Source organism: Caretta caretta, chromosome 5 (assembly GCF_965140235.1).
Source record: "Caretta caretta isolate rCarCar2 chromosome 5, rCarCar1.hap1, whole genome shotgun sequence".
Lineage (NCBI taxonomy): Eukaryota > Metazoa > Chordata > Testudines > Cheloniidae > Caretta > Caretta caretta.
In genome coordinates, this window is record NC_134210.1 from 52,358,493 (window position 1) to 52,384,536 (window position 26,044).

Genomic DNA, 26,044 nt, shown 5'->3' on the forward strand with positions numbered 1-26,044 from the left:
CCAATATAGCTTCCTGTGTGGACCCTCCTTTATTCTGTTATAAGAGTGCCTTTTTCAGTTTGGCTTATGTTGCTTTGAAAGGAGTTTTAGCTAAACCAAAAAAGGCACTTATTTCTAAAACGGTCCCATGTAGATAAATAAGCTTTAAAAGCTGCTGACCCTTCCCTGCTCCAGCTGCTCAGCAGCTCCCCTACCGACTGACTGCTCATCACAGGGGAGGAAGATGAGAGTAGCATTAGTTACTCCATTATTGTCTTACCTGTTGGTGTGTGGGAACCCCAAGGAGAGCAAGATAGGAACTTGGCTGGCTCTGCCTCACTGCCTGCAGTTAGGGGAGCTGCTAGAAAAGGACAACACCCCTTCTCCAGACAGCCACCCCAGGCAGCCCAGAGAGGAAAAGGAGAAGTTGAGAACCAACAGACAGTTATGGCTCCATGATCCTCTGCCCCAGACCGGGTACAAGCAGCTGGTCTAGGGGCTGGTCTAATTTGCACAGTGGCTAGCAACAGTCTGCTAGGGACCATACAACACTGGAGGATAGCTCTCCACCTCCAACATGCTCCCTGTGCCATAGGCTGCTTGCAGGGAAGTACAGGAAATGGCTATGCCAACTCTGTGCCCACTGAAAATTTTCTCACATCAGGAAATCTAAAACGGGGGATTTGCAAGTGATTTCTGCTCCCATTGCACTGCTTGAGCAGTGAAAAAGGAGCAAAACAATGTTGATTGTGGCCCCCTGAACTTCTTGAAATAGCGTTTGGCCATTAGACTGAAAAGGTTAGACGCTACTCCACTAATGTTCAATTAACACTCAGGAGAAAGAATGTCTTTGTTAAAGATTCAATGGCCCACTCCCAGTAAAGGTCTGAGAACTCACAATATTAATCTCGTGAGTATCTCCACTGCCAAGAAAGCCTCCAGCAAAACCAGGCAACATTAAACTAGACATCTGTAATGGTACTGAAGTAAAAAAACAAGCAGAAAAATAAAAACCTTTGAAAAAAAAAACCATGCAGGTCTTTTTAGAAGTCCTGAAAGAAGCAATAATAATGCATAAACCCAACTTAAAAAAATTATTTGCAGGTCATCTTCATGAGCCAAATTCTGAGTAAGGGAAGTCCAAGATCTATACACAAACGCAGCCTAAGGCTCCCACCCTGCAGTTCTGTGGATTACTCATGTGTGTAAAGTTAAGCACTCTCCAGATTTGCACATGCAATTACTGTAACCATGCACACAAATGGATAGTTATGTTTTTAATTACTAATTATTATTATTTCATTATTATTTATTTGTATTATGGTAGTACCTAGAGCTCCCAGTCGTGGGTCACGCCCTCACTGTGCAAGGCATTGTACAAACACAAAACAAACACATTGTCCCTGCTATGTTTACAATCTAAATATGAGAGACAAGTGGAATCAGCAAACAGACAGACAACAAGGAAACAATGAAAAGATACTGGTTAGAATGATAGGCAGCGATCATAGCACCCCAACCATTATGTAATCATTTAACCTCATAGCCATCTAACTGGCCACTTGTGCATGTAGTTGTGTATTTTACACAAGCACTGAAGGTAACTACATGCAGTTTTGAAAGGACACCTTACACCCCAGTCACTAAAACCTGGTCTACATTAGAAAGTTGTACTGGAAAAATGTCCTTTTTTTTTTTTTTTTTTTGGACACAGCCTGGTTGACATTTAATTTTGTCTGCTCCTCACAACAACTTCTACTTTTGCCAGCATAATTATTCCCCCTTTCAAAGTAACGTAAGTCCCCCCACACTGGTATAGTTGTGGTGCACAGTCCTCACAATGCAAAATTTCCTTTAAAAGGGGGCTATCTGGTGGCTTTTTTGAACTCCACTGTGCACCACAGTGACTGGAAGTTTGGCCCACAATGATGTAGAAAAACAACTTTAAAAAATCTCATTGGCCACAGTACAGGACCAACTAGTGGCCAATTACATGGCACCTACTATATGGAAAACTCTATGCCCATCTCTATTGTGAACAGATTGGCTTAAAAGATTCTCCCCAGCTGGTGAACTATGACTTTCTCCACTGCTACAACCAATGGCCTTCAACCTGTGTTAGCAACTGTGGAAAATATTTGAAAATTTTTAAAGTAACAAGGGTTGAAAACTCCAGATATTCTCCTGCTACTGCAGAAAATGAGCTGGCTATTTCCACCAGGGTCTGACCACATGATATCTGTACAGAAGCTGAGACTGAATAACAGGGGATGGATCACTTGAAAATTGCCCTGTTCTGTTCATTCCCTCTGAAGCATCTGGCACCAGCCTTGAGAGAAGGCAGGATACTGGGCTAGATGGACCATTGTTCTGACCCAGTATGACCAGTTTTATCTTACATTAGAGGAACTGGAACAAGCAGGATTAGAAGCACCAGCCACTCTCTAGGTATTAATACTGCAGGGAACAAGTTGGGGGTCATTTCTACCAGGTTCTCACCATTAGAAAATGGCCTTTTTCCTTCTGCCATATATATTACTTTTATGCGGGGGTATTCCTCTTGTTCCTTTTCTAGGTCTAGATTCTCTGGGAATCTCCTGCAGTAAGGTCTATTATAAAGAAGCACTTCTATTTTAAGGAAGAGTCAATTGGAAAATATACCCAGTCAAATATAACCTTTCATTTAAAACTGTAAATAGCCCACATCTTTTCCAGCAGTTCACTCTACTTTCAAAGGAGAACTACAGTTGCATACTCCCTCTACTGGTACATCTGCTTCAATAGCACAATACAAACTGTTCAGTAACTAAAACAGAAAACTTACAGGGTGCAATACTCTTATCTGACAAGAAGTGAAGATCAAATTGAAATAAGTTGAGACACACAGAACAAACATAAGTTGTTTTGTGGAATTTTTAAGAAGCACAAGATTTCTAAAAAGAAAAGGAGTACTTTCGGCACCTTAGAGAATAACAAATTTATTTGAGCATAAGCTTTCATGAGCGACAGCTCACTTCATCGAATGCATTCAGTGGAAAATACAGTGGGGAGATTTATATACATTGAGAACATGAAACAATGGGTGTTACCATACACACTGTAACGAGAGTGATCACTTAAGGTGAGCTATTACCAGCAGGAGAGCTGGGGGGAAAAACCTTTTGTAGTGATAATCAAGGTGGGCCATTTCCAGCAGTTGACAAGAACAACTGAGGAACAGTGGGGGGTAGGGGTGGGGGAATAAACATGGGGAAATAGTTTTACTTTGTGTAATGACCCATCCGTTCCCAGTCTTTATTCAAGCCTAAGTTAATTGTATCCAGTTTGCAAATTAATTCCAATTCAGCAGTTTCTCGTTGGAGTCTATTTTTGAAGTTTTTTTGTTGAAGAATTGCAACTTTTAGCTCTGTAATCGAGTGACCAAAGAGATTGAAGTGTTCTCTAACTGGTTTTTGAATAATGACAGGTTTCAGAGTAACAGCTGTGTTAGTCTGTATTCGCAAAAAGAAAAGGAGTACTTGTGGCACCTTAGAGACTAACCAATTTATTTGAGCATGAGCTTTCGTGAGCTACAGCTCACTTCATCGGATGAAGTGATCACATCCAATAAATTGGTTAGTCTTTAAGGTGCCACAAGTACTCCTTTTCTTTTTGGTTTTTGAATGTTATAATTCTTGACATCTGATTTGTGTCCATTTATTCTTTTACATAGAGACTGTCCAGTTTGACCAATGTACATGGCAGAGGGGCACTGCTGGTACATGATGGCATATATCACATCGGTAGATGTGCAAGTGAACGAGCCTCAGAGAGTCTGGCTGATCTGATTAGGCCCTATGATGGTTTCCCCTGAATAGATATGTGGACACAGCTGGCAACGGGCTTTGTTGCAAGAATAGGTTCCTGGGTTAGTGGTTCTTTGTGTGGTGTGTGGTTGCTGGTGAGTATTTGCTTCAGGTTGGGGGGCTGTCTGTAAGCGAGGACTGGCTTGTCTCCCAAGATCGGTGAGAGTGATGGGTCGTTCTTCAGGATAGGTTGTAGATCCTTGATGATGCGTTGGAGAGGTTTTAGTTGGGGGCTGAAGGTGATGGCTAGTGGCGTTCTGTTATTTTCTTTGTTGGCCAGGATGGTGTTTTCAGGAAGATCACCGATGGATTATAGTTTCCTCAGGAAGTCAGTGGTATCTCGAAGGTAGTTGGGAGTGCTGGTAGCGTAGGGCCTGAGGAGGGAATCTACATAGCCAGACAATCCTGCTGTCAGGGTGCCAATGCCTGAGATGATGGGGTGTCCAGGATTTCCAGGTTTATGGATCTTGGGTAGCAGACAGAATACCCCAGGTTGGAGGTCCAGAGGTGCATCTGTGCGGATTTGTTCTTGTGCTTTTTCAAGGAGTTTCTTGAGCAAATGGTGTAGTTTCTTTTGGTAACCCTCAGTGGGATCAGAGGGTAATGGCTTGTAGAAAGTGGTGTTGGAGAGCTGCCTAGTTTTCAGACAGCCCCGCAACCTGAAGCAAATACTCACCAGCAACCATACAACAGAACCACTAACCCAGGAACCTATCCTTGCAACAAAGCCTGTTGCCAACTCTGTCCACATATCTATTCAGGGGACACAATCATAGTGCCTAATTACATCAGTCACACTATCAGAGGCTCATTCACCTGCACATCTACCAATGTGATATATGCCATCATGTGCCCGCAATGCCCCTCTGCCCTGTACATTGGTCAAACTGGACAGTCTCTACGTAAAAGAATACATGGACAAAAATCAGATGTCAAGAATTATAACATTCAAAAACCAGTCGGAGAACACTTCAATCTCTTTGGTCACTCGATTACAGAGCTAAAAGTTGCAATTCTTCAACAAAAAAACTTCAGAAACCGACTCCAACGAGAAACTGCTGAATTGGAATTAATTTGTAAACTGGATACAATTAACTTAGGCTTGAATAAAGACTGGGAACGGATGGGTCATTACACAAAGTAAAACTATTTCCCCATGTTTATTCCCCCACCGTTCCTCAGACGTTCTTGTCAACTGCTGGAAATGGCCCACTTTATCACTACACAAGGTTTTTCCCCCCTAGCTCTCCTGTTGGTAATAGCTCACCTTAAGTGATCATTCTCATTACAGTGTGTACGGTAACACCCATTGTTTCATGTTCTCAATGTATATAAATCTCCCCACTGTATTTTCCACAGTATGCATCCGATGAAGTGAGCTGTAGCTCATGAAAGCTTATGCTCAAATACATTTGTTAGTCTCTAAGGTGCCGAAAGTACTCCTTTTCTTCTTGCGAATACAGACTAACATGGCTGCTACTCTGAAAGATTTCTAAATATCCAGGAATATGTTGTGACAATTGGATCATCCTTTTTGTAGTTTACCATAATACAAGGAAAGAAAATATCCTGAATATTTCATCAAGAACTACTTCACACTGCTGTGTTCGGAATATTTTAAATAAGAATATACATTGTCATATAAATAAACAAAACATGCAAAGCAAAAAGCAGAGTTCTCTCTGGACAAGTAATATTTTTAAATAAGAAATATTAAGTGCTGAGAATCATGGAAATATGGGAAGCTTTGGGAGAACATTCCTGTGTGTTCCTTCCTCTTGAGCATTGTTTGGTGGGATTGAGCAATGCCAAATAGAAAAAAACAGGAGAGAATATTTGTCAACTGGTGACATAACGAGATGGTTTTTCATGGTCATATACTACTGCGGTAGGGACTTCACTTCTGTGCTATTCTAGTTCTTATACCACACCCATCACCGTATTTATCTGCATGGCCTGGTATCTGAGTGCCTTCACTTGGCATTTAGATACCAGGACTACGGGAAGGAGTAGCATATGCGGGCATGTCTAGCCCAGTATTTGGTGGAGGCTTTTTACAAAGGGGCGTAGGTAGGAATTTAAAATTTGAATCCATCTGGTTTATTCATTGCCCTGTGCCCACAGTATACTTCAGAAGCTTCCCGGGGGAGACATGCCCGGGTGTGCTATGAGCGCTAACCCAGGCGGCACAGCTGAATGGAGACAGCACAATGTTCAAAAAAGACCTTCTAAGGAAGCCAGAAATTCTGCCAGTCGCCCAAGACCTGCTCCCCGCCGGCCCGGAGCTGTGTTTGCTCGGGGAGACGTGGCCTGCACCTATACTCACAGCGGGACGCACCGCCGTTTGCCCAGCTTTGCTCTACCCATAGTCCCCGTTCATTTAACGAGGAAGGGGAATGAAACCACGAGGAGCGGCTTTGCGGGCCGCGGAGACCTTCACAATCGTGTCGCGCTTCCCGCCTTCAGCACCGCGGGGCTTGAGCGCGGCTCCGCCTAACTCGCCTGCGCGCACCGCAGCACGGGGACGTGCCCAGCGGCCTTGTCTTGTCGCGCCGGCGGCAGCGCCTGACGGGCAGGCTGCAGGCCAAGGCCTGGCTACAGGAACCGGAAGCGGCCTTACACCGCAGCGGCCCGGCCAATCCGGGGGCCGCCGCAGGAGCGCCGGACCTTTGGCCCCGCCCCCTGCTCCTCTCCTCCCCCCGCCCCTCGCCCTGTTCCGCCTCTTCCCCTGCAGGCCCCTCCCCCTGCTAGCTGGGCCGGAAGCCGGAGTCTGGCTGTGGACAGTGAGGTGAGCATGTCCCTCCCCCCCCACCCCGCGCGGAACTGGGCCGAGCCCCTCCGCGCCTCCTTCCCCTCCCCCACCCCGCGCGGAACTGGGCCGAGCCCCTCCGCGCCTCCTTCCCCTCCCCCACCCCGCGCGGAACTGGGCCGAGCCCCTCCGCGCCTCCTTCCCCTCCCTTCACCCCGCGCGGAACTGGGCCGAGCCCCTCCGCGCCTCCTTCCCCTCCCCCACCCCGCGCGGAACTGGGCCGAGCCCCTCCGCGCCTCCTTCCCCTCCCTTCACCCCGCGCGGAACTGGGCCGAGCCCCTCCGCGCCTCCTTCCCCTCCCTTCACCCCGCGCGGAACTGGGCCGAGCCCCTCCGCCCCCTCCCCCACCCCGCGCGGAACTGGGCCGAGCCCCTCCGCGCCTCCTTCCCCTTCCCCACCCCGCGCGGAACTGGGCCGAGCCCCTCCGCGCCTCCTTCCCCTCCCTTCACCCCGCGCGGAACTGGGCCGAGCCCCTCCGCGCCTCCTTCCCCTCCCTTCACCCCGCGCGGAACTGGGCCGAGCCCATCCGCGCCTCCTCCCCCTCCCCCACCCCGCGCGGAACTGGGCCGAGCCCCTCCGCGCCTCCTTCCCCTCCCCCACCCCGCGCGGAACTGGGCCGAGCCCCTCCGCGCCTCCTTCCCCTCCCTTCACCCCGCGCGGAACTGGGCCGAGCCCCTCCGCCCCCTCCCCCACCCCGCGCGGAACTGGGCCGAGCCCCTCCGCGCCTCCTTCCCCTTCCCCACCCCGCGCGGAACTGGGCCGAGCCCCTCCGCGCCTCCTCCCCCTCCCCCACCCCGCGCGGAACTGGGCCGAGCCCCTCCGCGCCTCCTTCCCCTCCCTTCACCCCGCGCGGAACTGGGCCGAGCCCCTCCGCGCCTCCTTCCCCTCCCCCACCCCGCGCGGAACTGGGCCGAGCCCCTCCGCGCCTCCTCCCCCTCCCTTCACCCCGCGCGGAACTGGGCCGAGCCCCTCCGCGCCTCCTCCCCCTCCCCCACCCCGCGCGGAACTGGGCCGAGCCCCTCCGCGCCTCCTCCCCCTCCCTTCACCCCGCGCGGAACTGGGCTGAGCCCCTCGGTGACCCCCTGTCTGAACTGGTTATGTAATAATTGCCTGACCCTCAATTCCAATCACTGAAAATGTAAACTGATAAAAATAAAAAAAGGCTTAAAATAAATACCAATGTCATAACAAAATAAATATCTAATTCTGTCAACTATAGGGAGGGTCCTACCAAATTCACCTCCATGAAAAACATGTCAGGGACCTTGAAATCTGGTCTCCCACCATGAAATCTGGTCTTTTGTGTGCTTTTACCCTGTACTATAGAAGTTTCTTTGGGAGACCGGAGTTTCTCAAATTGGGGGTCCTGACCTAGAACGAAGTTGTATGGGGGTTGTAAGATCATTGTAGGAGGATTGCAGAATTGCCACCCTTACTTTTGTGCTGACTTCAGAGCTGGGCGGCTGGAGAGTGGCAACTGTTGGCTGGGCAACTAGTTCTGAAGGTGACACCCCGCCAGCAGCAGTGCAGAAGTAAGGGTGGCAATACCATACCATGGCACCCTTACTTCTGCGCTGCTGCCTGCAGAGCTGGGCCCTAAGTGTAGCAATACCACACAGTGCCATCCTTACTTCTCCACTGCTGCTGGCGGGGGCTCTGCCTTCAAAGCTGTGCTCCAGGCCAGCAGCCACAGCTTTCCAACTGCCCAGCTCCCAAGGCAACTCCATTGCCTGCAGCAGTGCAGAAATAAGGTAAGCAGTATCGCAGCTGATCCCCCAATGATCTTGCAACCCCACCACATTTCCTTTTTGGGTTAGGACCCCAACAATTACAACACTGTGAAATTTTAGATTTAATTAGCTGAAATCTTGAAATTTACTATTTTTAAAATCCTATGACTGTGAAATTGACCAAAATGGACAGTGAATTTGGTAGGGCCCTAACAATAGGGTTTTGACCCACCCTCCACCCCTAGCAGATATGGAGAAGGGGTAAATCCTCCTCTAAGAGAATCTCAGGATGGGGATGTGTGCACATATGCATAGAGCGTAATTTGTATTTGAACGCAAAGAGCAACTGTAAGTGTTGTTTTCTTTTAATATTGTTACTGACAAAATTTCCTGTTTTTTCCTGAAGGTTTTCAGTAATCCGTTGGGTGTGTAACTCTCAATAGCGTTATCTGCTGAGGTTAGTAAACATTTCCCTTTACATGCGGGATCGCTCTCTCCGGTTTAAGGATGCAAAATATTCACAGACAGAGCTGAGTCCTAAATGGTGGCCTGTACCACATGAAGCTGAGGGACATGAACAAGAGGGGCCAGCGGGGCTGGTGCTTCCCCCGCTCCCCGTTACAGCTGCCCGAGGCGGCTCGCAGCTCTGCTAGCCAATATGCCTTATCCCCCTTGTCCTAATAGGCCAATGTCAAACCCTCTGACTGTAGGACAAGGGGATCCCACACTGAGGCCCCGCCAGGAGCACCAAGCTTGGGGTGCACTGCCAGGTGCTGGTGAGCTTGGCACCCCTGTGGGGTGGAGACTGGTGACTGCAGGCCCCAGGTCTGGCAACGCTGGGGTTGGCAATGCTCTGCCGGTTGGTATGTGCAGCCCCGCCCCACCCCGAATTGCTCCATCTAGGTTAAAACAGTCCCCAGCCCCACCCGCAACCAGCTCAGCTCTGCTTCTGATTAGTGACGGGAAGTGCAGAGCAGCATGTTGGGAAGTGTTTCCAGGGTGGTCGGACCCTGTCTCTCTCTCCCTGCGGGTCTCTACTACACTGGAGGCATGGTCCCGACACCCTGTCTAGTATGTGCTTTGCTGTTCGCCTGAGCCCTGCCTGCCCCCTATGCAGGGAGGGGGGCTCAGGCCAACAGCAAGGGCCACGATGGGGCTTGAGTAAACCCCGCACAGTGTCCTGTTTTCCCTTTGGGAAATGTGATCACCCAACCCCGGGGCCTTCGTGCTGCACCAGTGGTGAGTGACTCTTGTGGGCTGCAGCTCCCGGACTCTCATGTTCTGCATGGTCAAATCCCTCTGCATGGCTGTGAAGTCACAAGAGGCCAGTCTGTACTGAGGCTGTGTGTTGGTGGGGTGCTGGGCCCATGGTGGCTGTGGGTTGCCTTGCTCCCTCCACTCCCTGCCAGGGGCAGCCAGGGCTGCATTGAACCTGGCTGCTGAAACCTGGACTGGGATCAGGCCCTAAACGCTGGGCCCCGTGACTGCCTCAGGCCTGTAGCGTTGGGGGTGGGACTGCCTAATGCCCAAGTTGTGGGGTGGGGGCGCTGATAACCTCGCTGCTGAGGTCGCTTCCACACGCCCTTGCCCTGACCATGAGAGTGGCTCCAGCACCTCATGCTGCTCCCTGGGGAGGAATTCGTGTGTGTGGGACTGGGTGGGCCAGATTAGCAGTGCCACACTCCTGCCCCTGGCGAGCAGCTCCATGTCTGGAGTCCTGTCTCCAGACTGGGGAAGGCAGCACAGCCTGGTACCTGGGGAAGGGTCTGCTGGGAGCCCTATACCAGTGCCTTAGGTCAGAAGAATGAGATTAATCTTTTGTGGGCCCTACCCTGCTCGGCATTTTCCCACCACTTGCACCGGTGGGGGAAGGGGCAGAGAGGAGTGAGCAGCAAGTGGGGCTATGGGGAGGAGAGGCTGAGCGGGGGCAGGGCCGTGAAGTGTGGGCAGAGTCTGGAGCGGGGCTGTGGTCCAAAGCCCTTGTAAACCCGGTACTGTAGGCCAGGGCTATACATCAGCGGCACAGTCACAGCCCTGGGGCCATGCCGCAGTAGCTTAGACATCTCCTGTATCAACGGGAGGGGTTCTCCTGTTGCTGTAGTTAATCCACCTCTTCCACAGGTGGGAGCTAGGTGCACAGAAGAACTGTGCTGTTAGCCCAGCCATATTTACACTAGAATTAGGCTGACCTAATTGCGGCACTAAAGGTGCAACCTTTTTCACAGCCCTGAGCAATATAGCTAGGTCGATCTAATTTTTAAGCATTCGATCTGGCCCAAAGTTGGCTGAAACAAAAGTGTAGATTATACATTAATGTGACGGTTTAGCTCCACCGACCCACCCAGCAGGGCAGTAACCTAGTGGTCCCAGATGCTTGAGCAAAGAGACGTCTCAAGCTGTGGTACAAATGTAGAATTTTGTTTTTCTTTGGTTGGTGCCTTGTGGGGTGATTTTACATGATTTTATTTTTTAATAATGTTTTGTAGAATAGTGGTTCTCGGAGTCCCCGATCTTAGATTTAAATGTAGTCCTATCGTGCTAAATTTTGTGCAAACTGATAAAAAGTCATGTACCCTGCCCAGAAGAACAAGTGTGACCTTCAGTATTTGCTTTAAAGGCTTGTAAAATATTCCAGAAGAAATAATGACCAGGTGGGCCCGTACTAGTACCACTCATAGCAAAAAGCCTCTGGATGCTACACCATGGGAAGATATGAAAAATGGATCCACCAGTGGAACAGTGGGGAATAAACAGCAAAATTATTCCAATACGCTTTCTTTAAAGAATGATCAAGTGAAGAAGAAGAATAAAAAGAAAAAGGACTATTTGAATGAGGATGTTAATGGATTCATGGAATACTTAAAACAGAGCTCACAGTTTATACATAATGGAAAGGTGAGAGCAGCCGACAGCCATGAGGTGAGGGAAGAAGTAGCAACAGCCTTGAAGAAAGACAAGCGTCGGGAGGGAAGAAGATTGAAGAGACAAGAGATGAAGAAAAACACCATGGTGAGATCTCTGTCCTGTTCTGCCCTTTCTCGTCAAATTTTTGTTCATGAGTGTGTTCTAAGATTAAGGTAAAAGTAATTTAGGTACTTATATACCTATATATAAGGTGTATAAATTGCAAAAAATTGTAGAAAAGTCTTAAAGCTTGCAGAATTCCAGTATAACTAATGTTAAGTTGCCCGCCTGTTTGGAATCCACAAAATGTATCAAACTTACTTTTTGAAGGAGGATGCACTCCTTCTGTAATGATCAGCTGTTGATCAGTGAATGCGCAATATGCTATTCCTATATACACCTTTGTACAATCTTATAAATGGGTGAACAATGCCTATAATATTGGCGCTTGATCATCTCATTGGTTGTGGGTGCGGGACTGTGACAACTATTCTGTGGCAAATTGGATTTATCCCCATTATATTCTAAGAATTTTCCCCTTAAGGCTGACTGTGTAAGATTCATAAAGTACTTATTACAATGGAATTTTGTGGTCTTGCTTTCAGTACCAGTTATTGAATCTTAGACCTTGAGATCATTATATGTCTTATTGTCTGATGTGACCTTATTTTAAAGATCTAAGGACCAAAACTTATCTTGATTCCAAAATCTAAAACTAGACCATGCTGGGGTTCTCTTACCCCAAATATGTGTCTATGACACAGAGATTTCAGTTAACTTTAATATGAAAAGTAGTTTGAAGAAAATAAAATTCTGTTGGAGGTAAATGCTGATTGTGTGTGTGTGGTATTAGCAGTAAATCTATCCTTTTAAAATATTCCTGGCTGTAAAAAAACACAGCAAAACATGAGTTTCCATAGTCAGTTTAGTAATTCACATTTTATTTTTGAAGGTATGTTTTCACTGTAGGAAGCCTGGCCATGGAATTGCTGACTGCCCAGCTGTACTTGAAAGTCAGGATATGGGTACTGGAATCTGTTATCGATGTGGGTCTACAGAGCATGAAATCACCAAGTGTAGAGCAAAAGTAGATCCAGCTATTGGTACGGCTTTTTTTTTTTTTTTACATCTGCTTCTCTCTCTTAAAGGAAGTGCTTTGTAAGGGTTTTCTGATCACTGAGAAGAGTTTCATTTTTAGTCAGTTTTGAGGACATGCGTTACCTGCTAAAGTGGTTCCACATTACTGCAATATTGATTTGTTTTCTGTAAAAACAATGACATTATCTGTAACTTTGGTGTTAAGGTTTACTATATATTTTAATAAGAACAATTGGAATCTTACAGGGAAATTTCCGTATGCAAAATGTTTTATTTGTGGCGAGATGGGGCATTTGTCAAGGTCCTGTCCAGATAATCCTAAAGGACTATATGCTGAAGGTCAGTATAATTATTGCTGTAAACCAAACATTTGCCCTCTTATAATGGTGGTTAAATGTAGCAAAGAACAAGGTGACAGCTGCCAGGAATGAGAGAGTGTAGTGAAAAGAGCTCCTTGTAGAAGGTGGACTATGTACTTGGTGTAGGAAAAATTATGTCGCAACTGTAGTGTCTAGTGCATACTTCATTAGCTGGTGATTGCCACAAGTAACTGAGCATCAGCAGGATGAGTAGAAGAGCATAAGAGCTAAATTCAATTTGAAATTCAAAAAAGGGGTGTTCTCAATGATTCTGTGAGGAAAAAGACCCTTTGTATTTATGTACCTGGGGAAAGGGAGACGCTCTAAACCTGTGGGGAGGAAGTGTATAGACTCTTTTGGCTAGAGAGACATTTTGAAAGCTAAATGAGCTGTTCAGTCCTCCCATTATATGTTGGATACATAAGTCTCTTCAGGTATTCCATGGCTGTTAGTGCAGTAATAACTTGTTTGGCTAAAATTCTATGTTTAAATATGTGATGACACTGCAAAAAAATAAGGAAAGCTGCCTTTAACTTGTCCTTTTGGAATATAATTCATTCGGCCTGTGACGTCACATGTAGATCTGAAACATGCAGTGCCTCGGCATCCTCGTAATTGCAACATGTTCTTAGTGAAGGCTTTATACTAGAAAAGGAACAACCTCAACTTAAATCATATTTCTGTCTGAAGTTGTTTAACATAAGAAAGGGATTAAAATAAAGTCTTTTTTAAATTTGATAATCCCTTTTTGTATAGTTAACTTTTTCGTTTCGCAGTATAATCAACTAGTTTGTAGATCTTTCACACAGTAACTTGGCAAAAATAGGAAAGTGACTAAAATTTCAGATTAGTTGGAGGACTCAGTCAGATGTATTTAAAATTGCTTTTAACCTTTTTTTGAATTGAGTAGATCTCAAGTAGATGTTGCCCCTTTAAAGGCTGGATTTTGTCCTCGGACATCCACATGCAACTCCCATTAACTTCAGAAGAAGTTGGTGTATGCTGGTATCTTGGAACAGAATTTGTTCCTAAAAAATCAATGTCAGAATTTCAAATAGCTACTAAGTATTTCTAGGAAAATATAATTCAAATGACTCTTTGCAGTAACATTAATACTAGATTTGTGTATATCATTTGGCATCCGTAGATGAGAGTGCTTTACAAAGGAGGGTAAGTATAATTATTCCTATTTTATAGAGGGGAAACTCAGGCCCAGAGGTCAAATTACTACTCCAATGTCACAAAGCAGGTCTCCTATACACTGGACCATGTTGTCTCAAGTTAACTTGAATTTTAGTCTATGAATGACCTCTGAGTTAGTCTCTAGAGGAAATTTTATCTTAATTTGTGATATATAATATTGAATTTGTTTAACTTCTAAATTTTCTTGTTTCAAGTGAAGATCAGTATTTATAACATGTTGACAAGTAATTAAAATATGCATAATGATAAAGCAAATATTATTTCCAGTTGTTAAGAAATAGCTTTGGATGTGCTTTCTTAATAGGAGGCTGCTGCAGGCTTTGTGGATCTGTGGAACACTTTAAAAAAGATTGTCCAGAAAACCAGTACTCAGGTGAGATCCAAGGGAGTATAGCTTGCATGTCAAAGTTTTAAAATATAAAGACAAATTATTCTATTGTAATGATGAGACCTATAAAGCAGGCTTGAAAAATACACTCACTTAGTAGCAAATATGAAACTGTTCGGGAGGAATGGGGAGTGTAGGTGGGTAAAGCAAACTGCAGAAATTGACAACTTTCATTACAAATGGTTCTAGCCCTTAACACATATGAAAATAGTGTTCCAAATATAAAATTAATGTGAACAAATAGAATGCTGTCTTCCTGAGACAGTCTGCACCAATGCCTTTACTTTCTCCAGGGGCTGCAGGGTGAAACTGACAAAATGGTCATTTTCCTGTGGGTAGCAGTGAAACTGAAAAAGTCAGTTTCAGAGTAGGAAAGCTTTGAGTGGCAGTTGGGTACTGGAGCTATTTGAGGAAGAGGATAAACCCAAAAATGGAGACTAGGGATCCTCCCTGTCCTACAGCAGTCAGGAAAGAGAGATTCTGATGAAGGGAGAACGGTGGGTCCTATAGACTTCTTAGTAGGGGGAAAAGAGGAGATCTCTCTGGCTGCTCTAAGGGAGTTTCAGACATCTACTATTAGTCAAGGCTGATACAAAAGATGGGGGACCCCTGAGCAGGATCTAGGGACTACAGCCTGGTATAAATCCAATAGCTGAGGTTGGAGGAATGCACAGCTTGCTGTGGTGTTGCTCCTTAATTGCCGCTAGTGTGGGGAGAAGACACTTTACCAGTCTCTGGCTAACTGTTTTAGTTCTGCGCTAAAGGTTGTTGGTTAGCCCTTCTAAGCCCTACTAAATTCTGCCAAAGTTATTGTTTGTTCCAATATCTGGAAAAAATGAATTGAAAAATATCCTTACATTGTCCACTGATAACTCTGAAAATTCATCGTTAGGTTTTATTTTCATTTACTTTTCTTTCCCCCTTACCGACCAGTGTTTCTTTATTATAAAATTGTCTGCATCTGGGAGATATGGTTTAATGATCATGCAGAGAATGGAGTCCAGGTATTCCTAATTTCTAATAGCTGTTAGGCTACTGCTTTGTTTTCTGAATATCTGTAATAGAGACTACAGGAAGGTGAAATCACAGGAGAGGGATTATATGCTGTTATAGTGACTCAGTAATTTTGAGCTGCACACGTCCCCCTCCAAAAGTCTCTAGTGCCATTGGCTCTAAGATGCTGTCAGATTTCAATCGTCAAATCCAGTTTCCTTCACCAGGATCTCACACATTCTTCATCCATCACTACTAAATGTATATATCTTGATCATATAAATGTTATGTCAGTTATTTGCAGTGTGCAGGGAGTACCTCTGTGCCGGCATCAGGTGTACACGAATGGCTGAAGTGTTTTAGTTGTTGAAGCATATCTTTGTCAAGTAAGATTTGTTGGAGGTTTCATAACCGGTGTATGATTGTCAAAGATTTGTAATATAGAAGGGGCGCTAGTGGTACTTGTGGTAATTTGGTCTTGAAATTTTTCCAAAGGTTAGCAGGCAGTATAGATTTTAATTAGATGTAGTTTAAACAAAAGCCGCTTCTGGTAACGTAAAACAAAAGAGATGTTTCTTTTAATGTTGGGGAGATTTGTAATGATTGATTCCAAGGCTCAAACCAAACCCATGTCACACAGTAGACTCCCATGGAGTGGAGTTAATTTCTCAGGAATCTGATTCCAACCCACTGAAAACTAAAACATAGAAACTGCCCAGTTCTAAATCAAAGAATGGCCCTCCCTGGAATGGGTTGGGGCAGTCCTAGCTTTCACAAGAAAGACTTACACAGAAGTAAACAGGCTATGGAGGCACAGGTAGGGCCTTGTCTACACTACAAAGTTTTGTCCGCAAAAGCTGCCTTTTGCCAACAAAATAGGGAAAGTGTACACAGTACAAAGCTACTTTTGGTGGTAAAAACAAAACCACCTCAATGAGAGGCATAGAGCCTTTTGTGGCAAAGTTAAGCGACAAAGCATCAGTGTAGACACTGCTGCTTGTTTTTTCCACAGACCTGGCTTCCACCAGTATCCCACAATGCCTGCTATGACTGCTCTGCTCACTGTTTTGATCTTTGCTGTCCTGCAGGCATGTGTCCCTCCCCTTCCAAAGCTCTGGGGAAGTATCTGAGAGCTGAGCCTGCTGCTCCTTTTGGGAGAAAAAAGAGCAAATCATTAATGTGGCATGCTCCTGTTCTGCCCTGCTCTAGGAACTCAGCAGCAGGCAGACTGCTGCGTGGGGGGTGCAGGGTGGGACTGCTGTGCTGCTTTGACATTCCTCAGCAGGCTTCGGATGCTGCTCCGAGCAGCTGAGGAGGCTGTGCGAGAATCCAGAGGGAATCACAGAATGGCAGGCAGGCAGAGCGGGCTGCTTTGGGAGAGACTGCTGTGCTGAACAGAGCTGAGGGCTGATGTGGGAAGGGGGTGTCCCCCTCCCACTGCCTCAGGATAGGTCAGTCAGCCTGCTTTCTCCACTGCCCCAGACACACCACTCTCCTCTTCTTCCCCGTGCACCCTTCAGTTGAAAAAGCAGCTGACAATCTACTAGGATGCTCCTGGAATGATGGGATTGAGAAACCTGCATCATGTGATGCTGTACCTGCCCCATGAGGCATTGCAAAGCCTTCTTAAAGCACCCTGCCGCCAGTTGCACAGTGGGATACAACCACAGTGCACTGCTCTCTGTGTTGATGCAAGAGCTGTCAGTGTGGATGTGCTCTGGTGACACAAGGAGCTAGCGTGAACATGCAACAGCGGTTTTAAGTAAAGCACTTTAATTAAAGCAGCATAACTTTTGCCAACACAACTTTATAGTGTAGACAAGACCTAAGTGTAAGATGTTCTAGGGCAAACAGAATCTAGTGAGTGTTACTGAAAGCTTCCCTGCCTGGAGCCCCACTGTGAGTGATGCACAGGACTTGGGAATGCAGCTTGAAACTTCTGAATAGCTGTGTATATTGGGGCTGCGTATACCCCATGTCCATGCCCTTGTGTGTTTCTCTACCCCACGTCAGGGTCTATTATATTGCAGTTGTGATTGCTTTGCTGTTCCTTTTGATCACCGTAAGTACTGAATAGAGGAACTCCTTGGTATATTTCAGGTCATTATTGTTTTTGTTTGTGGGATGGTCAGCTAGTGTTAGGATTTTTAGTCCCATTGGATAGTTAGTTTCAATGCTGAGCAATTCCCACACTCTTGTGGACCTTATCTAAGGTGGCCAAAGCCCAGTCTACCCACTTCAAGTAGTGCCCCTCTTGTAGTGGCATTGGATCAGTGATGACACAGGAGGATTACATTCCTAGTTACTGTTCTAGCCCAGATCATCTTAGAGGGGGTTGTGAGTGTGTCCTATGGCCCAGTAGAATACAGGACTCCCCTAGATACCATGCCTATCAGGGGTGTCACGGCATTGGTGTCTGGACACTCTTTGATACTGCTGGTGTTGATGCCTTGACACTGAGCACCACTACATTGCCCATACTGATATCACGAGTTTGTGGGTTGATGGGCTCTTCCTCTGGAGCCCTGATGTCAGACTCCTGGTGTCCAGTGCCTCAGCGGTAAGTTCTTCTTTTATGTAGTTGTTCTGCAGTATGACTCTTCAGGGGGGAGTCCTGAGGCCGTAGGCAGGGTACATGGGCGGCCCTAATGGCTGGGTACTGTTCAGACATTCTGACCAAGGTGGTCGTATCCACTACAACATGGACTCATGTGGGCCATAGTCTTGTGTTACTTTATTTAAGTAACCATTTTTTATATACCATGAAAAAACACAAACTTTCTGTCAGGCTGGCACACAAGTGGAAATTGGAGAAGTTTCAATAGGAGAGAAGGAATTTTGTAGTGAAATCAACAGCAGTGCTCTGCAAACCCTTGTGAATGACAGACTGTCACTGTGTGAGTGGCAGCCTTTAGTTGATGAATGTGGTTTTCATTTAGCAGTGTTGGTATTCATGTATGTGAGAAGGCAGGAGAGCATCACTAAACAGTGTGCTTACTCCATGCAGTTCCTATACTGCAGGAGATATGAGAGTCAAAGGTTTAGTGATCAGATGCCTACACCTTGAAATGTATAGCTTCTGTGAGATACTTAATGGCAACTGACAAATACCATTTTGTTTGCAGAAGTACACTGCATATCCCAATCTAAAAAAATGTGGATCTCTCTCAGGAGACTAAATTTTATATATATATATTTATATATATATATATATATATACACACACACACACACACAAAGCTGGAATTCTCCATGGTTGGAAAACACATCCATAATGAAGACTGACAGTTAGATGCTGTGTAATTTCACAGGAGACCTGTTAAAACTAACACTGATATTTAAAAACAAGCACTGCTGCTTACAAAACTTTAGAATTCATTGAATCTATAATGATATGCTGTGGATAAGAATGAAAAGAGAAAATTTGGTAATCAGTTTGCAATGTGCAAAGTACTCTTTGTGAGTGGGGATAAATTAAGATAACCGATACTCCCAAGACTTAGGGTTACAGTCAGTTACTAAAAGAAAAGGAATACTTGTGGCACCTTAGAGACTAACCAATTTATTTGAGCATAAGCTTTCGTGAGCGACAGCTCACTTCATTGGATGCATAAAGTGGGAAGTACAGTGAGGAGATTTTATTTTACACACAGACCATGAAAAAATACACATTGTAAGGAGAGTGATCACTTAAGATGAGCTATTACCAGCAGGAGAGTGGGGCGGGGGGAGAGAAAACCTTTTGAAGTGATAATCAAGGTGGGCCATTTCCAGCACATTTCCAGGAGTTAACAAGAACGTCTGAGGAACAGTGCGGGGAGGAATAAACAAGGGGAAATAGTTTTACTTAGTATAATGACTCAACCACTCCCAGTCTCTATTCAAGACTAAGTTAATTGTATCCAATTTGCAAATTAATTCCAATTCAGCAGTCTCTCATTGGAGTCTGTTTTAGAAGTTTTTTTGTTGAAGGATAGTCACTTTGAGATCAGAAATCGAGTGACCAGAGAGATTGAAGTGTTCTCTGACTGGTTTATGAATGTTATAATTCTTGACATCTGATTTGTGTCCATTTATTCTTTTACGTAGAGACTGTCCAGTTTGCCCAATGTACATGGCAGAGGGGCATTGCAGGCACATGATGGCATAAATCACATTGGTAGATGTGCAGGTGAACGAGCCTCTGATAGTGTGGCTGATGGGATTAGGCCCTATGATGGTATCCCCTGAATAGATATGTTTCAGAGTAACAGCCATGTTAGTCTGTATTCGCAAAAAGAAAAGGAGTACTTGTGACACCTTAGAGACTAACCAGTTTATTTGAGCATAAGCTTTCGTGAGCGACAGCTCACTTGCATCCGATGAAGTGAGCTGTCGCTCACGAAAGCTTATGCTCAAATAAATTGGTTAGTCTCTAAGGTGCCACAAGTACTCTTGAATAGATATGTGGGCACAGTTGGCAACGGGCTTTGTTGCAAGGAGAGGTTCCTGGGTTAGTGGTTCTGTTGTGTGGTGTGTGGTTGCTGGTGAGTATTTGCTTCAGGTTGGGGGGCTGTCTGTAAGCGAGGACTGACCTGTCTCCCAAGATTTGTGAGAGTGTTGGGTCGTCCTTCAGGATAGGTTGTAGATCCTTGATGATACATTGGAGAGGTTTTAGTTGGGGGCTGAAGGTGATGGCTAGTGGCGTTCTGTTATTTTCTTTGTTGGGCCTGTCCTGTAGTAGGTGACTTCTGGGTACTCTTCTGGCTCTCTCAATCTGGCTCTGTCAATCAGTTACTAAAACACACACCATTTCCCCTGGTGACTCTTATTCAGATGCAGTTAGAGTATGCCAGAGCTGGCTGTTACTTGTTTTAGGCACTGGAACTGCCACATATGCGCTGAAATTAGTATAGGTTACTGATAACTAACGTGTCCATGTAATATTTTCAGCACATTCTGACTAGCTGGCCTCCAAAAATTGAACTGCTGTACAGAAGAGAAATATAGCATGCCAATGTGCTACGTGTTTAGGAGGGGTATGTTAACTGGTATTGAATGGAGTAAAGTGTGGAAAGATGCTTCATAATTAAAAAGAGTCAAGAGATCAGCCGTGCCACAAACTTCTTGCATGACCATTGGCAGATCATTCTGCCTTAATATCCCAATCTATACAATGGGGATGATATTTACCTACTCTCTAGGCGTGCTAAGGCTTATTTAATGTTGGTTAATTACAATGAGGCCTTTGTGGAAGGTGTTGGAGGGGACAGAAAGTATTATAGTTAACCCACTTTGGTGATGATAGGTGAGGGCCTAATTTGAGAATCTTGGTGAGTTCCCTGCTGAGAAAACATACCCTTATATAGCGTTTTCCATGTTTTGGGTTTTTTTTAAAGTTACAATATTTACTGAACCCTAATAATGCTTTGGGAGATAGCTGAGTTTGCAGAATAGAGGTTAAACAACTTGCCTAAGGACGTGGGTGGAGAGTTTGTCAGAGCTAGAATTAAAATGCAAGACATCCTGACTGAGACGATGTCGCCCAGTGGTTTAGCCACAAGACCGTTCAAAGTGAAAATCTTGGATATAAACAATGGAGTTTTACATAATCTATTTTGCCTCTCTTGCTTCACAGATCAAGCAGTAACAGTTGGTCGATGGTCCTGTGGAATGAGTGCAGATTACGAAGAAATTCTAGAGAGCCCTAAACCACAAAAACCAAAAGTAAAAGTACCAAAAGTTGTTAATTTTTGATAACTGCTCTTGGCTGTCAGACTATATTAAACATCATTTGTCTTCTGAGTGGTCACTGGCTTATACAACTGAAAGAAAAAGCTGGGTTCCTTAGGCCAAATTCAGCCCTAGCATAGTGGGCATAACTCCACTGACACCTACTTACATTGATTCTGGCTTCAATAAACCAGGTGGATCGCATGACTTTCTGGGTATTCACAATTTTCTACAAACCCCCTCCCCCGCCAGCCTTAAATGGTGATCACTTAAAAACCTAAACAATGCTTAAATGAAGGTGTCCTGGGGAGAAAAGGTAATACAGCAAACAAATGGTTTTTTAAAAATGCTGGTTCATAGCTATGGTTCAGGGCTAACTGCACTACTGGCCCCTCTCCAGTCTCTCTAAATGTGCTCATTAAATCTCAGACTTCATGCTTTCAACTCTCTCAGGGTGGAATGGCACGATTCTCCCACTCTTAGATTGGGGATCTGGGCTGCAGTACTCCGTGTACCAACTATTCTCACCCCTACAGGTCTGCTTGTGTTCAGCACAGTCTCCTTAAAGTATTGTTTATGAACACATCCCTTCAGCAAAAAAAAAATTAAAACAAAAAAAGGCCAACACATATGAAACCTCAATTATGCAGCTTCACTTACTGTCCCCGGTAACACTTGGATAGTCAGTTATACTCTACTGCAAAACTTCTAGAAGCCACCCCAAAATGGTGGGTCTAGAGCCACAAAATGTATCTGAATGAGAAATTTGGCTTTTCAGTGGTGTACTATGGGTGCCAAGACTGATTTGATGCATTCAGTATTAAATCTGAATTGCTAAAGCATTTACAGACAAAGTAGTTCTGTGCACCTTAGAGGGTGTCAAGGATCCCCCTCTCATCAAAATCTTAAAGTTTGATTTAGAACTCTAATTATGAGACCCTGTACTAAACTTTAAAGTAGCTTTGTCATAGTTAATCTTTGAAGGATAATTATGTAGTGATCAAGATGTTCACTTAACTTCCTATTTTAACATGTCCTTTTATGAATGTGTTATGACCCTTCTTAAGGTGATCTTCATGCGCTTTGAAAGATGGCATGGTTTAGCAGGCTCTTTTGGGCCAAGTCATGGCTTATTGCTGCCTTGGAATGTACGGTTTCTTGTGGTAAATCCGAATACACGAACTTATTGTTTAAATGCTTCCTTATTTATACATTTTGCTTCAAATTAACTATTTTTATAAAATATATTAAAAGTTTGAATTTTCTATAATGGTAGTTGCATTTTTCCTAATGATTTCCCTGGTTCTGGTTGTCTTCTTCCACAGAATAGCTTTCCTTTTAATGACAGGTTTCAGAGTAGCAGCTGTGTTAGTCTGTATTCGCAAAAAGAAAAGGAGTACTAGTGGCACCTAGTACTCCTTTTCTTTTTCCTTTTAATGCATCTTTGGACTAAGTCTCTCTGGACTTTAGGAAATAAATGTGTATGCATCTGGCTTATCAATGGGTCAACAGCTTTCAAAAAGTACATAAATATGGTTTACAAAAGCCAAAGAAAACAAACAAACCCAAAATGGAAGTAAATACCAGGAACCACCTGACTGCCTGATGCCTTATAGCGATTAACTACAGAAACCTAACAGGGGAGGGAAAGCACAGAATAAATACTAGGTTGAATCTTTTAAAGCTTTGACTGAGATTTCAGCAGGTACATTGGTATTTGGTTTACAGTACGGAGTGGGGAGTGGCATCTGAGAGAGAACATTACAAATGTACTGGAAGTAGATAGTGTGTAGCCGAACTTTATACATCCCCTATGCAAGGAGCTGCTAAAGCAGCCTGAGGATTGCCCAGATATGTGCTCCCTGCTGCCATAGTCCCCATGAGTGTTTCAGTAGTGGGGAAGGACACGGCACTGCTCTGGCTATATCTACTCACATTCCCAACATGTCCCTCCAGGCCCATTCCTTCACCAGCGATATCTAGAAGGTGATGGGCATCATAGAGCTGACTTGGCACCTTATAGGGAGCTGTGCTGGGAGAATTCACCAGCGTGGGGCCATGCAAATGTTTTGCAGAAGCATCTCTGGTGTAATGTGGCTGAAGCACAAAACTGCATCCTCTCTCCCTCCCACTCCTCATTAGTAATTGAGCACTCCCACTATATTATACACCAGGCAAATACAAAATTAGAATAAGTAACCAATGTTAGTTTTCAATCAGTGCTTCAGCGTGTCGGGAGCACTTCTCTGTGGCTGTTTTTAAGTAAAGTAAGAAAGTGAGCAGTGTAACCCTAACCGACAGGCAACACTACTGGATGTTTACGGATCTATTTCACTTCTGATGCAAGTTGGAACAATTCCTCTGTGGTCTGTAGAGTTATACCTGCTTAAGGCAGGGGTGACTGGTGTGTAAAGTCACCAAATGCTTAGGCAGCTGTGGACCAACCTGACAGTATCAGTGGGAAACATCTATGCAAGAACTAAAGAACCCCTAGAAACACTGGATTGTGCAGATTCTCTGCCTGAGATTCAGGGTAACTGTACTGGACTGGGACCCATAAGTTGCTGGGGCCTTTTTGGCTTTTGCATAGTCAGTGCAAAGGGTTCCTGGGACACTGCTTCGACTCAACACTTAGATCCAAATTTTTGCATTAAAGAAGCCCCTCGTGGTTCACCTGGGATTTTTGGAGGGAGAGTGGAGTGGTTCCTTCCTCTTCCCTGCAAGTTTCCCCTCCGTTCTGTGTGATTTCCCAACCATGTTTTTGCTTCCCATAGGTCATTTTTAGACAACTACCCACAGCTAGATGCTATAGTGGTGCCTTGGTGTCTCGCACTCAGGTAGACTCCTTACATCCTCTATCACTGTGCAAGGGGGGGTCTAAATTAGTGGAACAGGTGTGTGGGGGGGAGGAGAGGGGGCGCGAATAAAACCACCCAAATGACTGATGATGAGCCTAAGGGTAACATTTTTGAGGGCATCTCAATCTGATTTTTCAAAAGTCACTGGGGCCTATATTCTCAAGGCTAGTGAGTTAGGTGCCTAAATACTTTTGAGGAGCTGGGCCTAGGTGACTTTGGAAAATGTAACTCTCATATGTCGGTGGAGTGGCTATAAAGAGGCCTAAAGGAGTCTTCGTGACTGTAAAGCAGTCTGAATTAGTGTTAGGAGACCAGAGCCTAACTCCTGTTCCATAGTGCAAAATGGGGTGGAAACTGGTTGTGTTTTCTCAGCAGGGAGAAGATCCCAGCAGGCACAGAGCTGATGTCACTGGCACCAATGCCAGATGCTCCTACAGCTGTCAACATAGGGGCTGCGGAGGGGGTGTGGCTCAAGTACTATGTGTTCTGGCTATCCCAAGCTGCTGGACAGCTCCTTAGGCGACTTTTGCGAGCCAGCCCAATATGAGAGCGCCCCATGGCTGCTCAAAACTGCTCAGGGCATAAAGCTGGGATGAAAATCAGGGAGCAGTAACCAGCTCCTTTGTATTGCCCCCTGCCCTCCCATCTCTGCTACCTGCAACAGAGGAGCTGGGGACAGAGGTACCAGTAACACTACCTTATACATCCTGTTTTCTTAGGGCTTGATCCAGCTGTAGTTGAAATCAATGGGAGCTTTTCCATTGACTTCAGTGGATGCTGGATAGGGTATTAACCGCTCAGAAGGTCTGAATGCAACAAAGCATGAGCCTCTACTGCAATCCTGAGGTGCACCAACATGATTCCTGAAATTTTATTCTTTAAATCCATCCGAAGGTATTAATTCAGACTAAGGACTAACTGCCAGCAGTATTCCATTTTTTAAATCTCAAAACAGTTTAGACCAAAAAGCCTCTGAAACCATCATTCCTTTAAGTCTATAATTTAACATGGCCAAAATAGTTTATTCATCGTTGTTATTTATTGGTATATTTTTTCAAAGCTATCATAATGTTAATACCCAGCACTTTTCATCGGTAGACCTCAGAGCACTTTACAAAGGATGTAAGCTTCATTATTATTGTTATAGACCCGAGCAGATTTTTGGAACTGAGTTTAGCGGCCCTTCCAAAATGGTATTTGTAATAGAAATTATGCCCTCATTTATGCCTTGGCATCTCCACCAAATTCAAGTGAGCGGTATAATAAGAACTTTCCCCCATTCTATTTAAAATTAAAAATATGAATCAATCCATTCCTGAATCAGTGGGAATTGCAAGTGCTCAGATACTCTCAAGATAAGGGCTGAAATGAGCTGTGTGACTTAAAGTAAATATTTCAGTCTGGCAGATCAGGGGTTTTCAGCCTTTTTCTTTCTGAGCCCCCCACCCCAACATGCTATAAAAACTCCAAGGCCCACATGTGCCATAACTGGATTTCTGCATATAAAAGCCAGGGATGGCGTTAGATGGTAGCAAGCAGGGCAATTGCATGGAGCCCTTCACCACAGCGGGCCCTGCAAAGTTAAGTTGCTCGAGCTTTGGCTTCACTCTCGGGTGGCAGGGCCCCACACTTCAGCCCTGTATGGCAGGGGCTTTGGCTTTTTGCCCTGGGCCCCAGTGAGTCTAATGTTGGCCCTGCTTGGCGGCCCCCCCCAAAAACTTGCTGGTGGCCCAGACTCCTGGTTGAGAACTACTGTAGTAGATGATATAGATATTGAGAAGCCTCATGTTTGCATGCGGCACTTAAAAATGTTTTCTGATAATCTTTAGAGCTTCCCTGATATTTTACTTAAAACAAAATACTGTCAATCTCGGTACTGTCCATCTCCAAGAACTTGATGCATGCAGAAGCAGTATCCTCAATGGATTTTGATGAGCCAATGAGATTTGCAGCAAGGTAAGGCAGAACACCAGAGGTAACTTGGTTAAAGTAAGACACCTGGAGTAACAAATTAAAATTGAAAAACTCAAAACTTGGGGGTCATTTTCTCAGAACCCATATCAGCATCAGTCCCTCAGAGTATTTTAATACTAAAAATAAAAGCACTGTAAAGGCAATATTAACTGGAAAATAATCACCTTTTAAAAATATGTTAGTGATATTAAT

At 44.9% G+C, this 26,044-nt stretch overlaps 2 protein-coding genes across 3 annotated transcripts in view; one reads left to right on the forward strand and one right to left on the reverse strand.

Moving 5' to 3' along the window:
* Positions 1-6,525: 6,525 nt before the first annotated feature.
* ZCCHC9 (zinc finger CCHC-type containing 9) lies at positions 6,526-22,290 on the forward strand. 2 transcript variants are annotated; one of them, XM_048850007.2, is made up of 7 exons: positions 6,529-6,612; positions 8,770-8,820; positions 10,981-11,372; positions 12,220-12,370; positions 12,612-12,704; positions 14,232-14,300; positions 20,926-22,290. In XM_048850007.2, the coding sequence occupies exons 3-7, from the start codon at positions 11,007-11,009 to the stop codon at positions 21,042-21,044; spliced, it is 798 nt and encodes a 265-aa protein (XP_048705964.1). In that variant the 5' UTR covers positions 6,529-6,612; positions 8,770-8,820; positions 10,981-11,006; the 3' UTR covers positions 21,045-22,290. The 2 variants fall into 2 exon arrangements, with proteins under 2 accessions (XP_048705967.1, XP_048705964.1); XM_048850010.2 differs by lacking the exon at positions 12,612-12,704 and having other exon boundaries at positions 6,526-6,612.
* ACOT12 (acyl-CoA thioesterase 12) overlaps positions 22,058-26,044 on the reverse strand; it is a 42,158-nt gene continuing 38,171 nt past the window's right edge. The window contains exon 15 of the mRNA XM_048850006.2: positions 22,058-25,876. Coding sequence (XP_048705963.2) covers positions 25,727-25,876 — 150 coding nt within the window. The 3' untranslated portion in view covers positions 22,058-25,726. The remainder of the gene's footprint in view (positions 25,877-26,044) is intronic.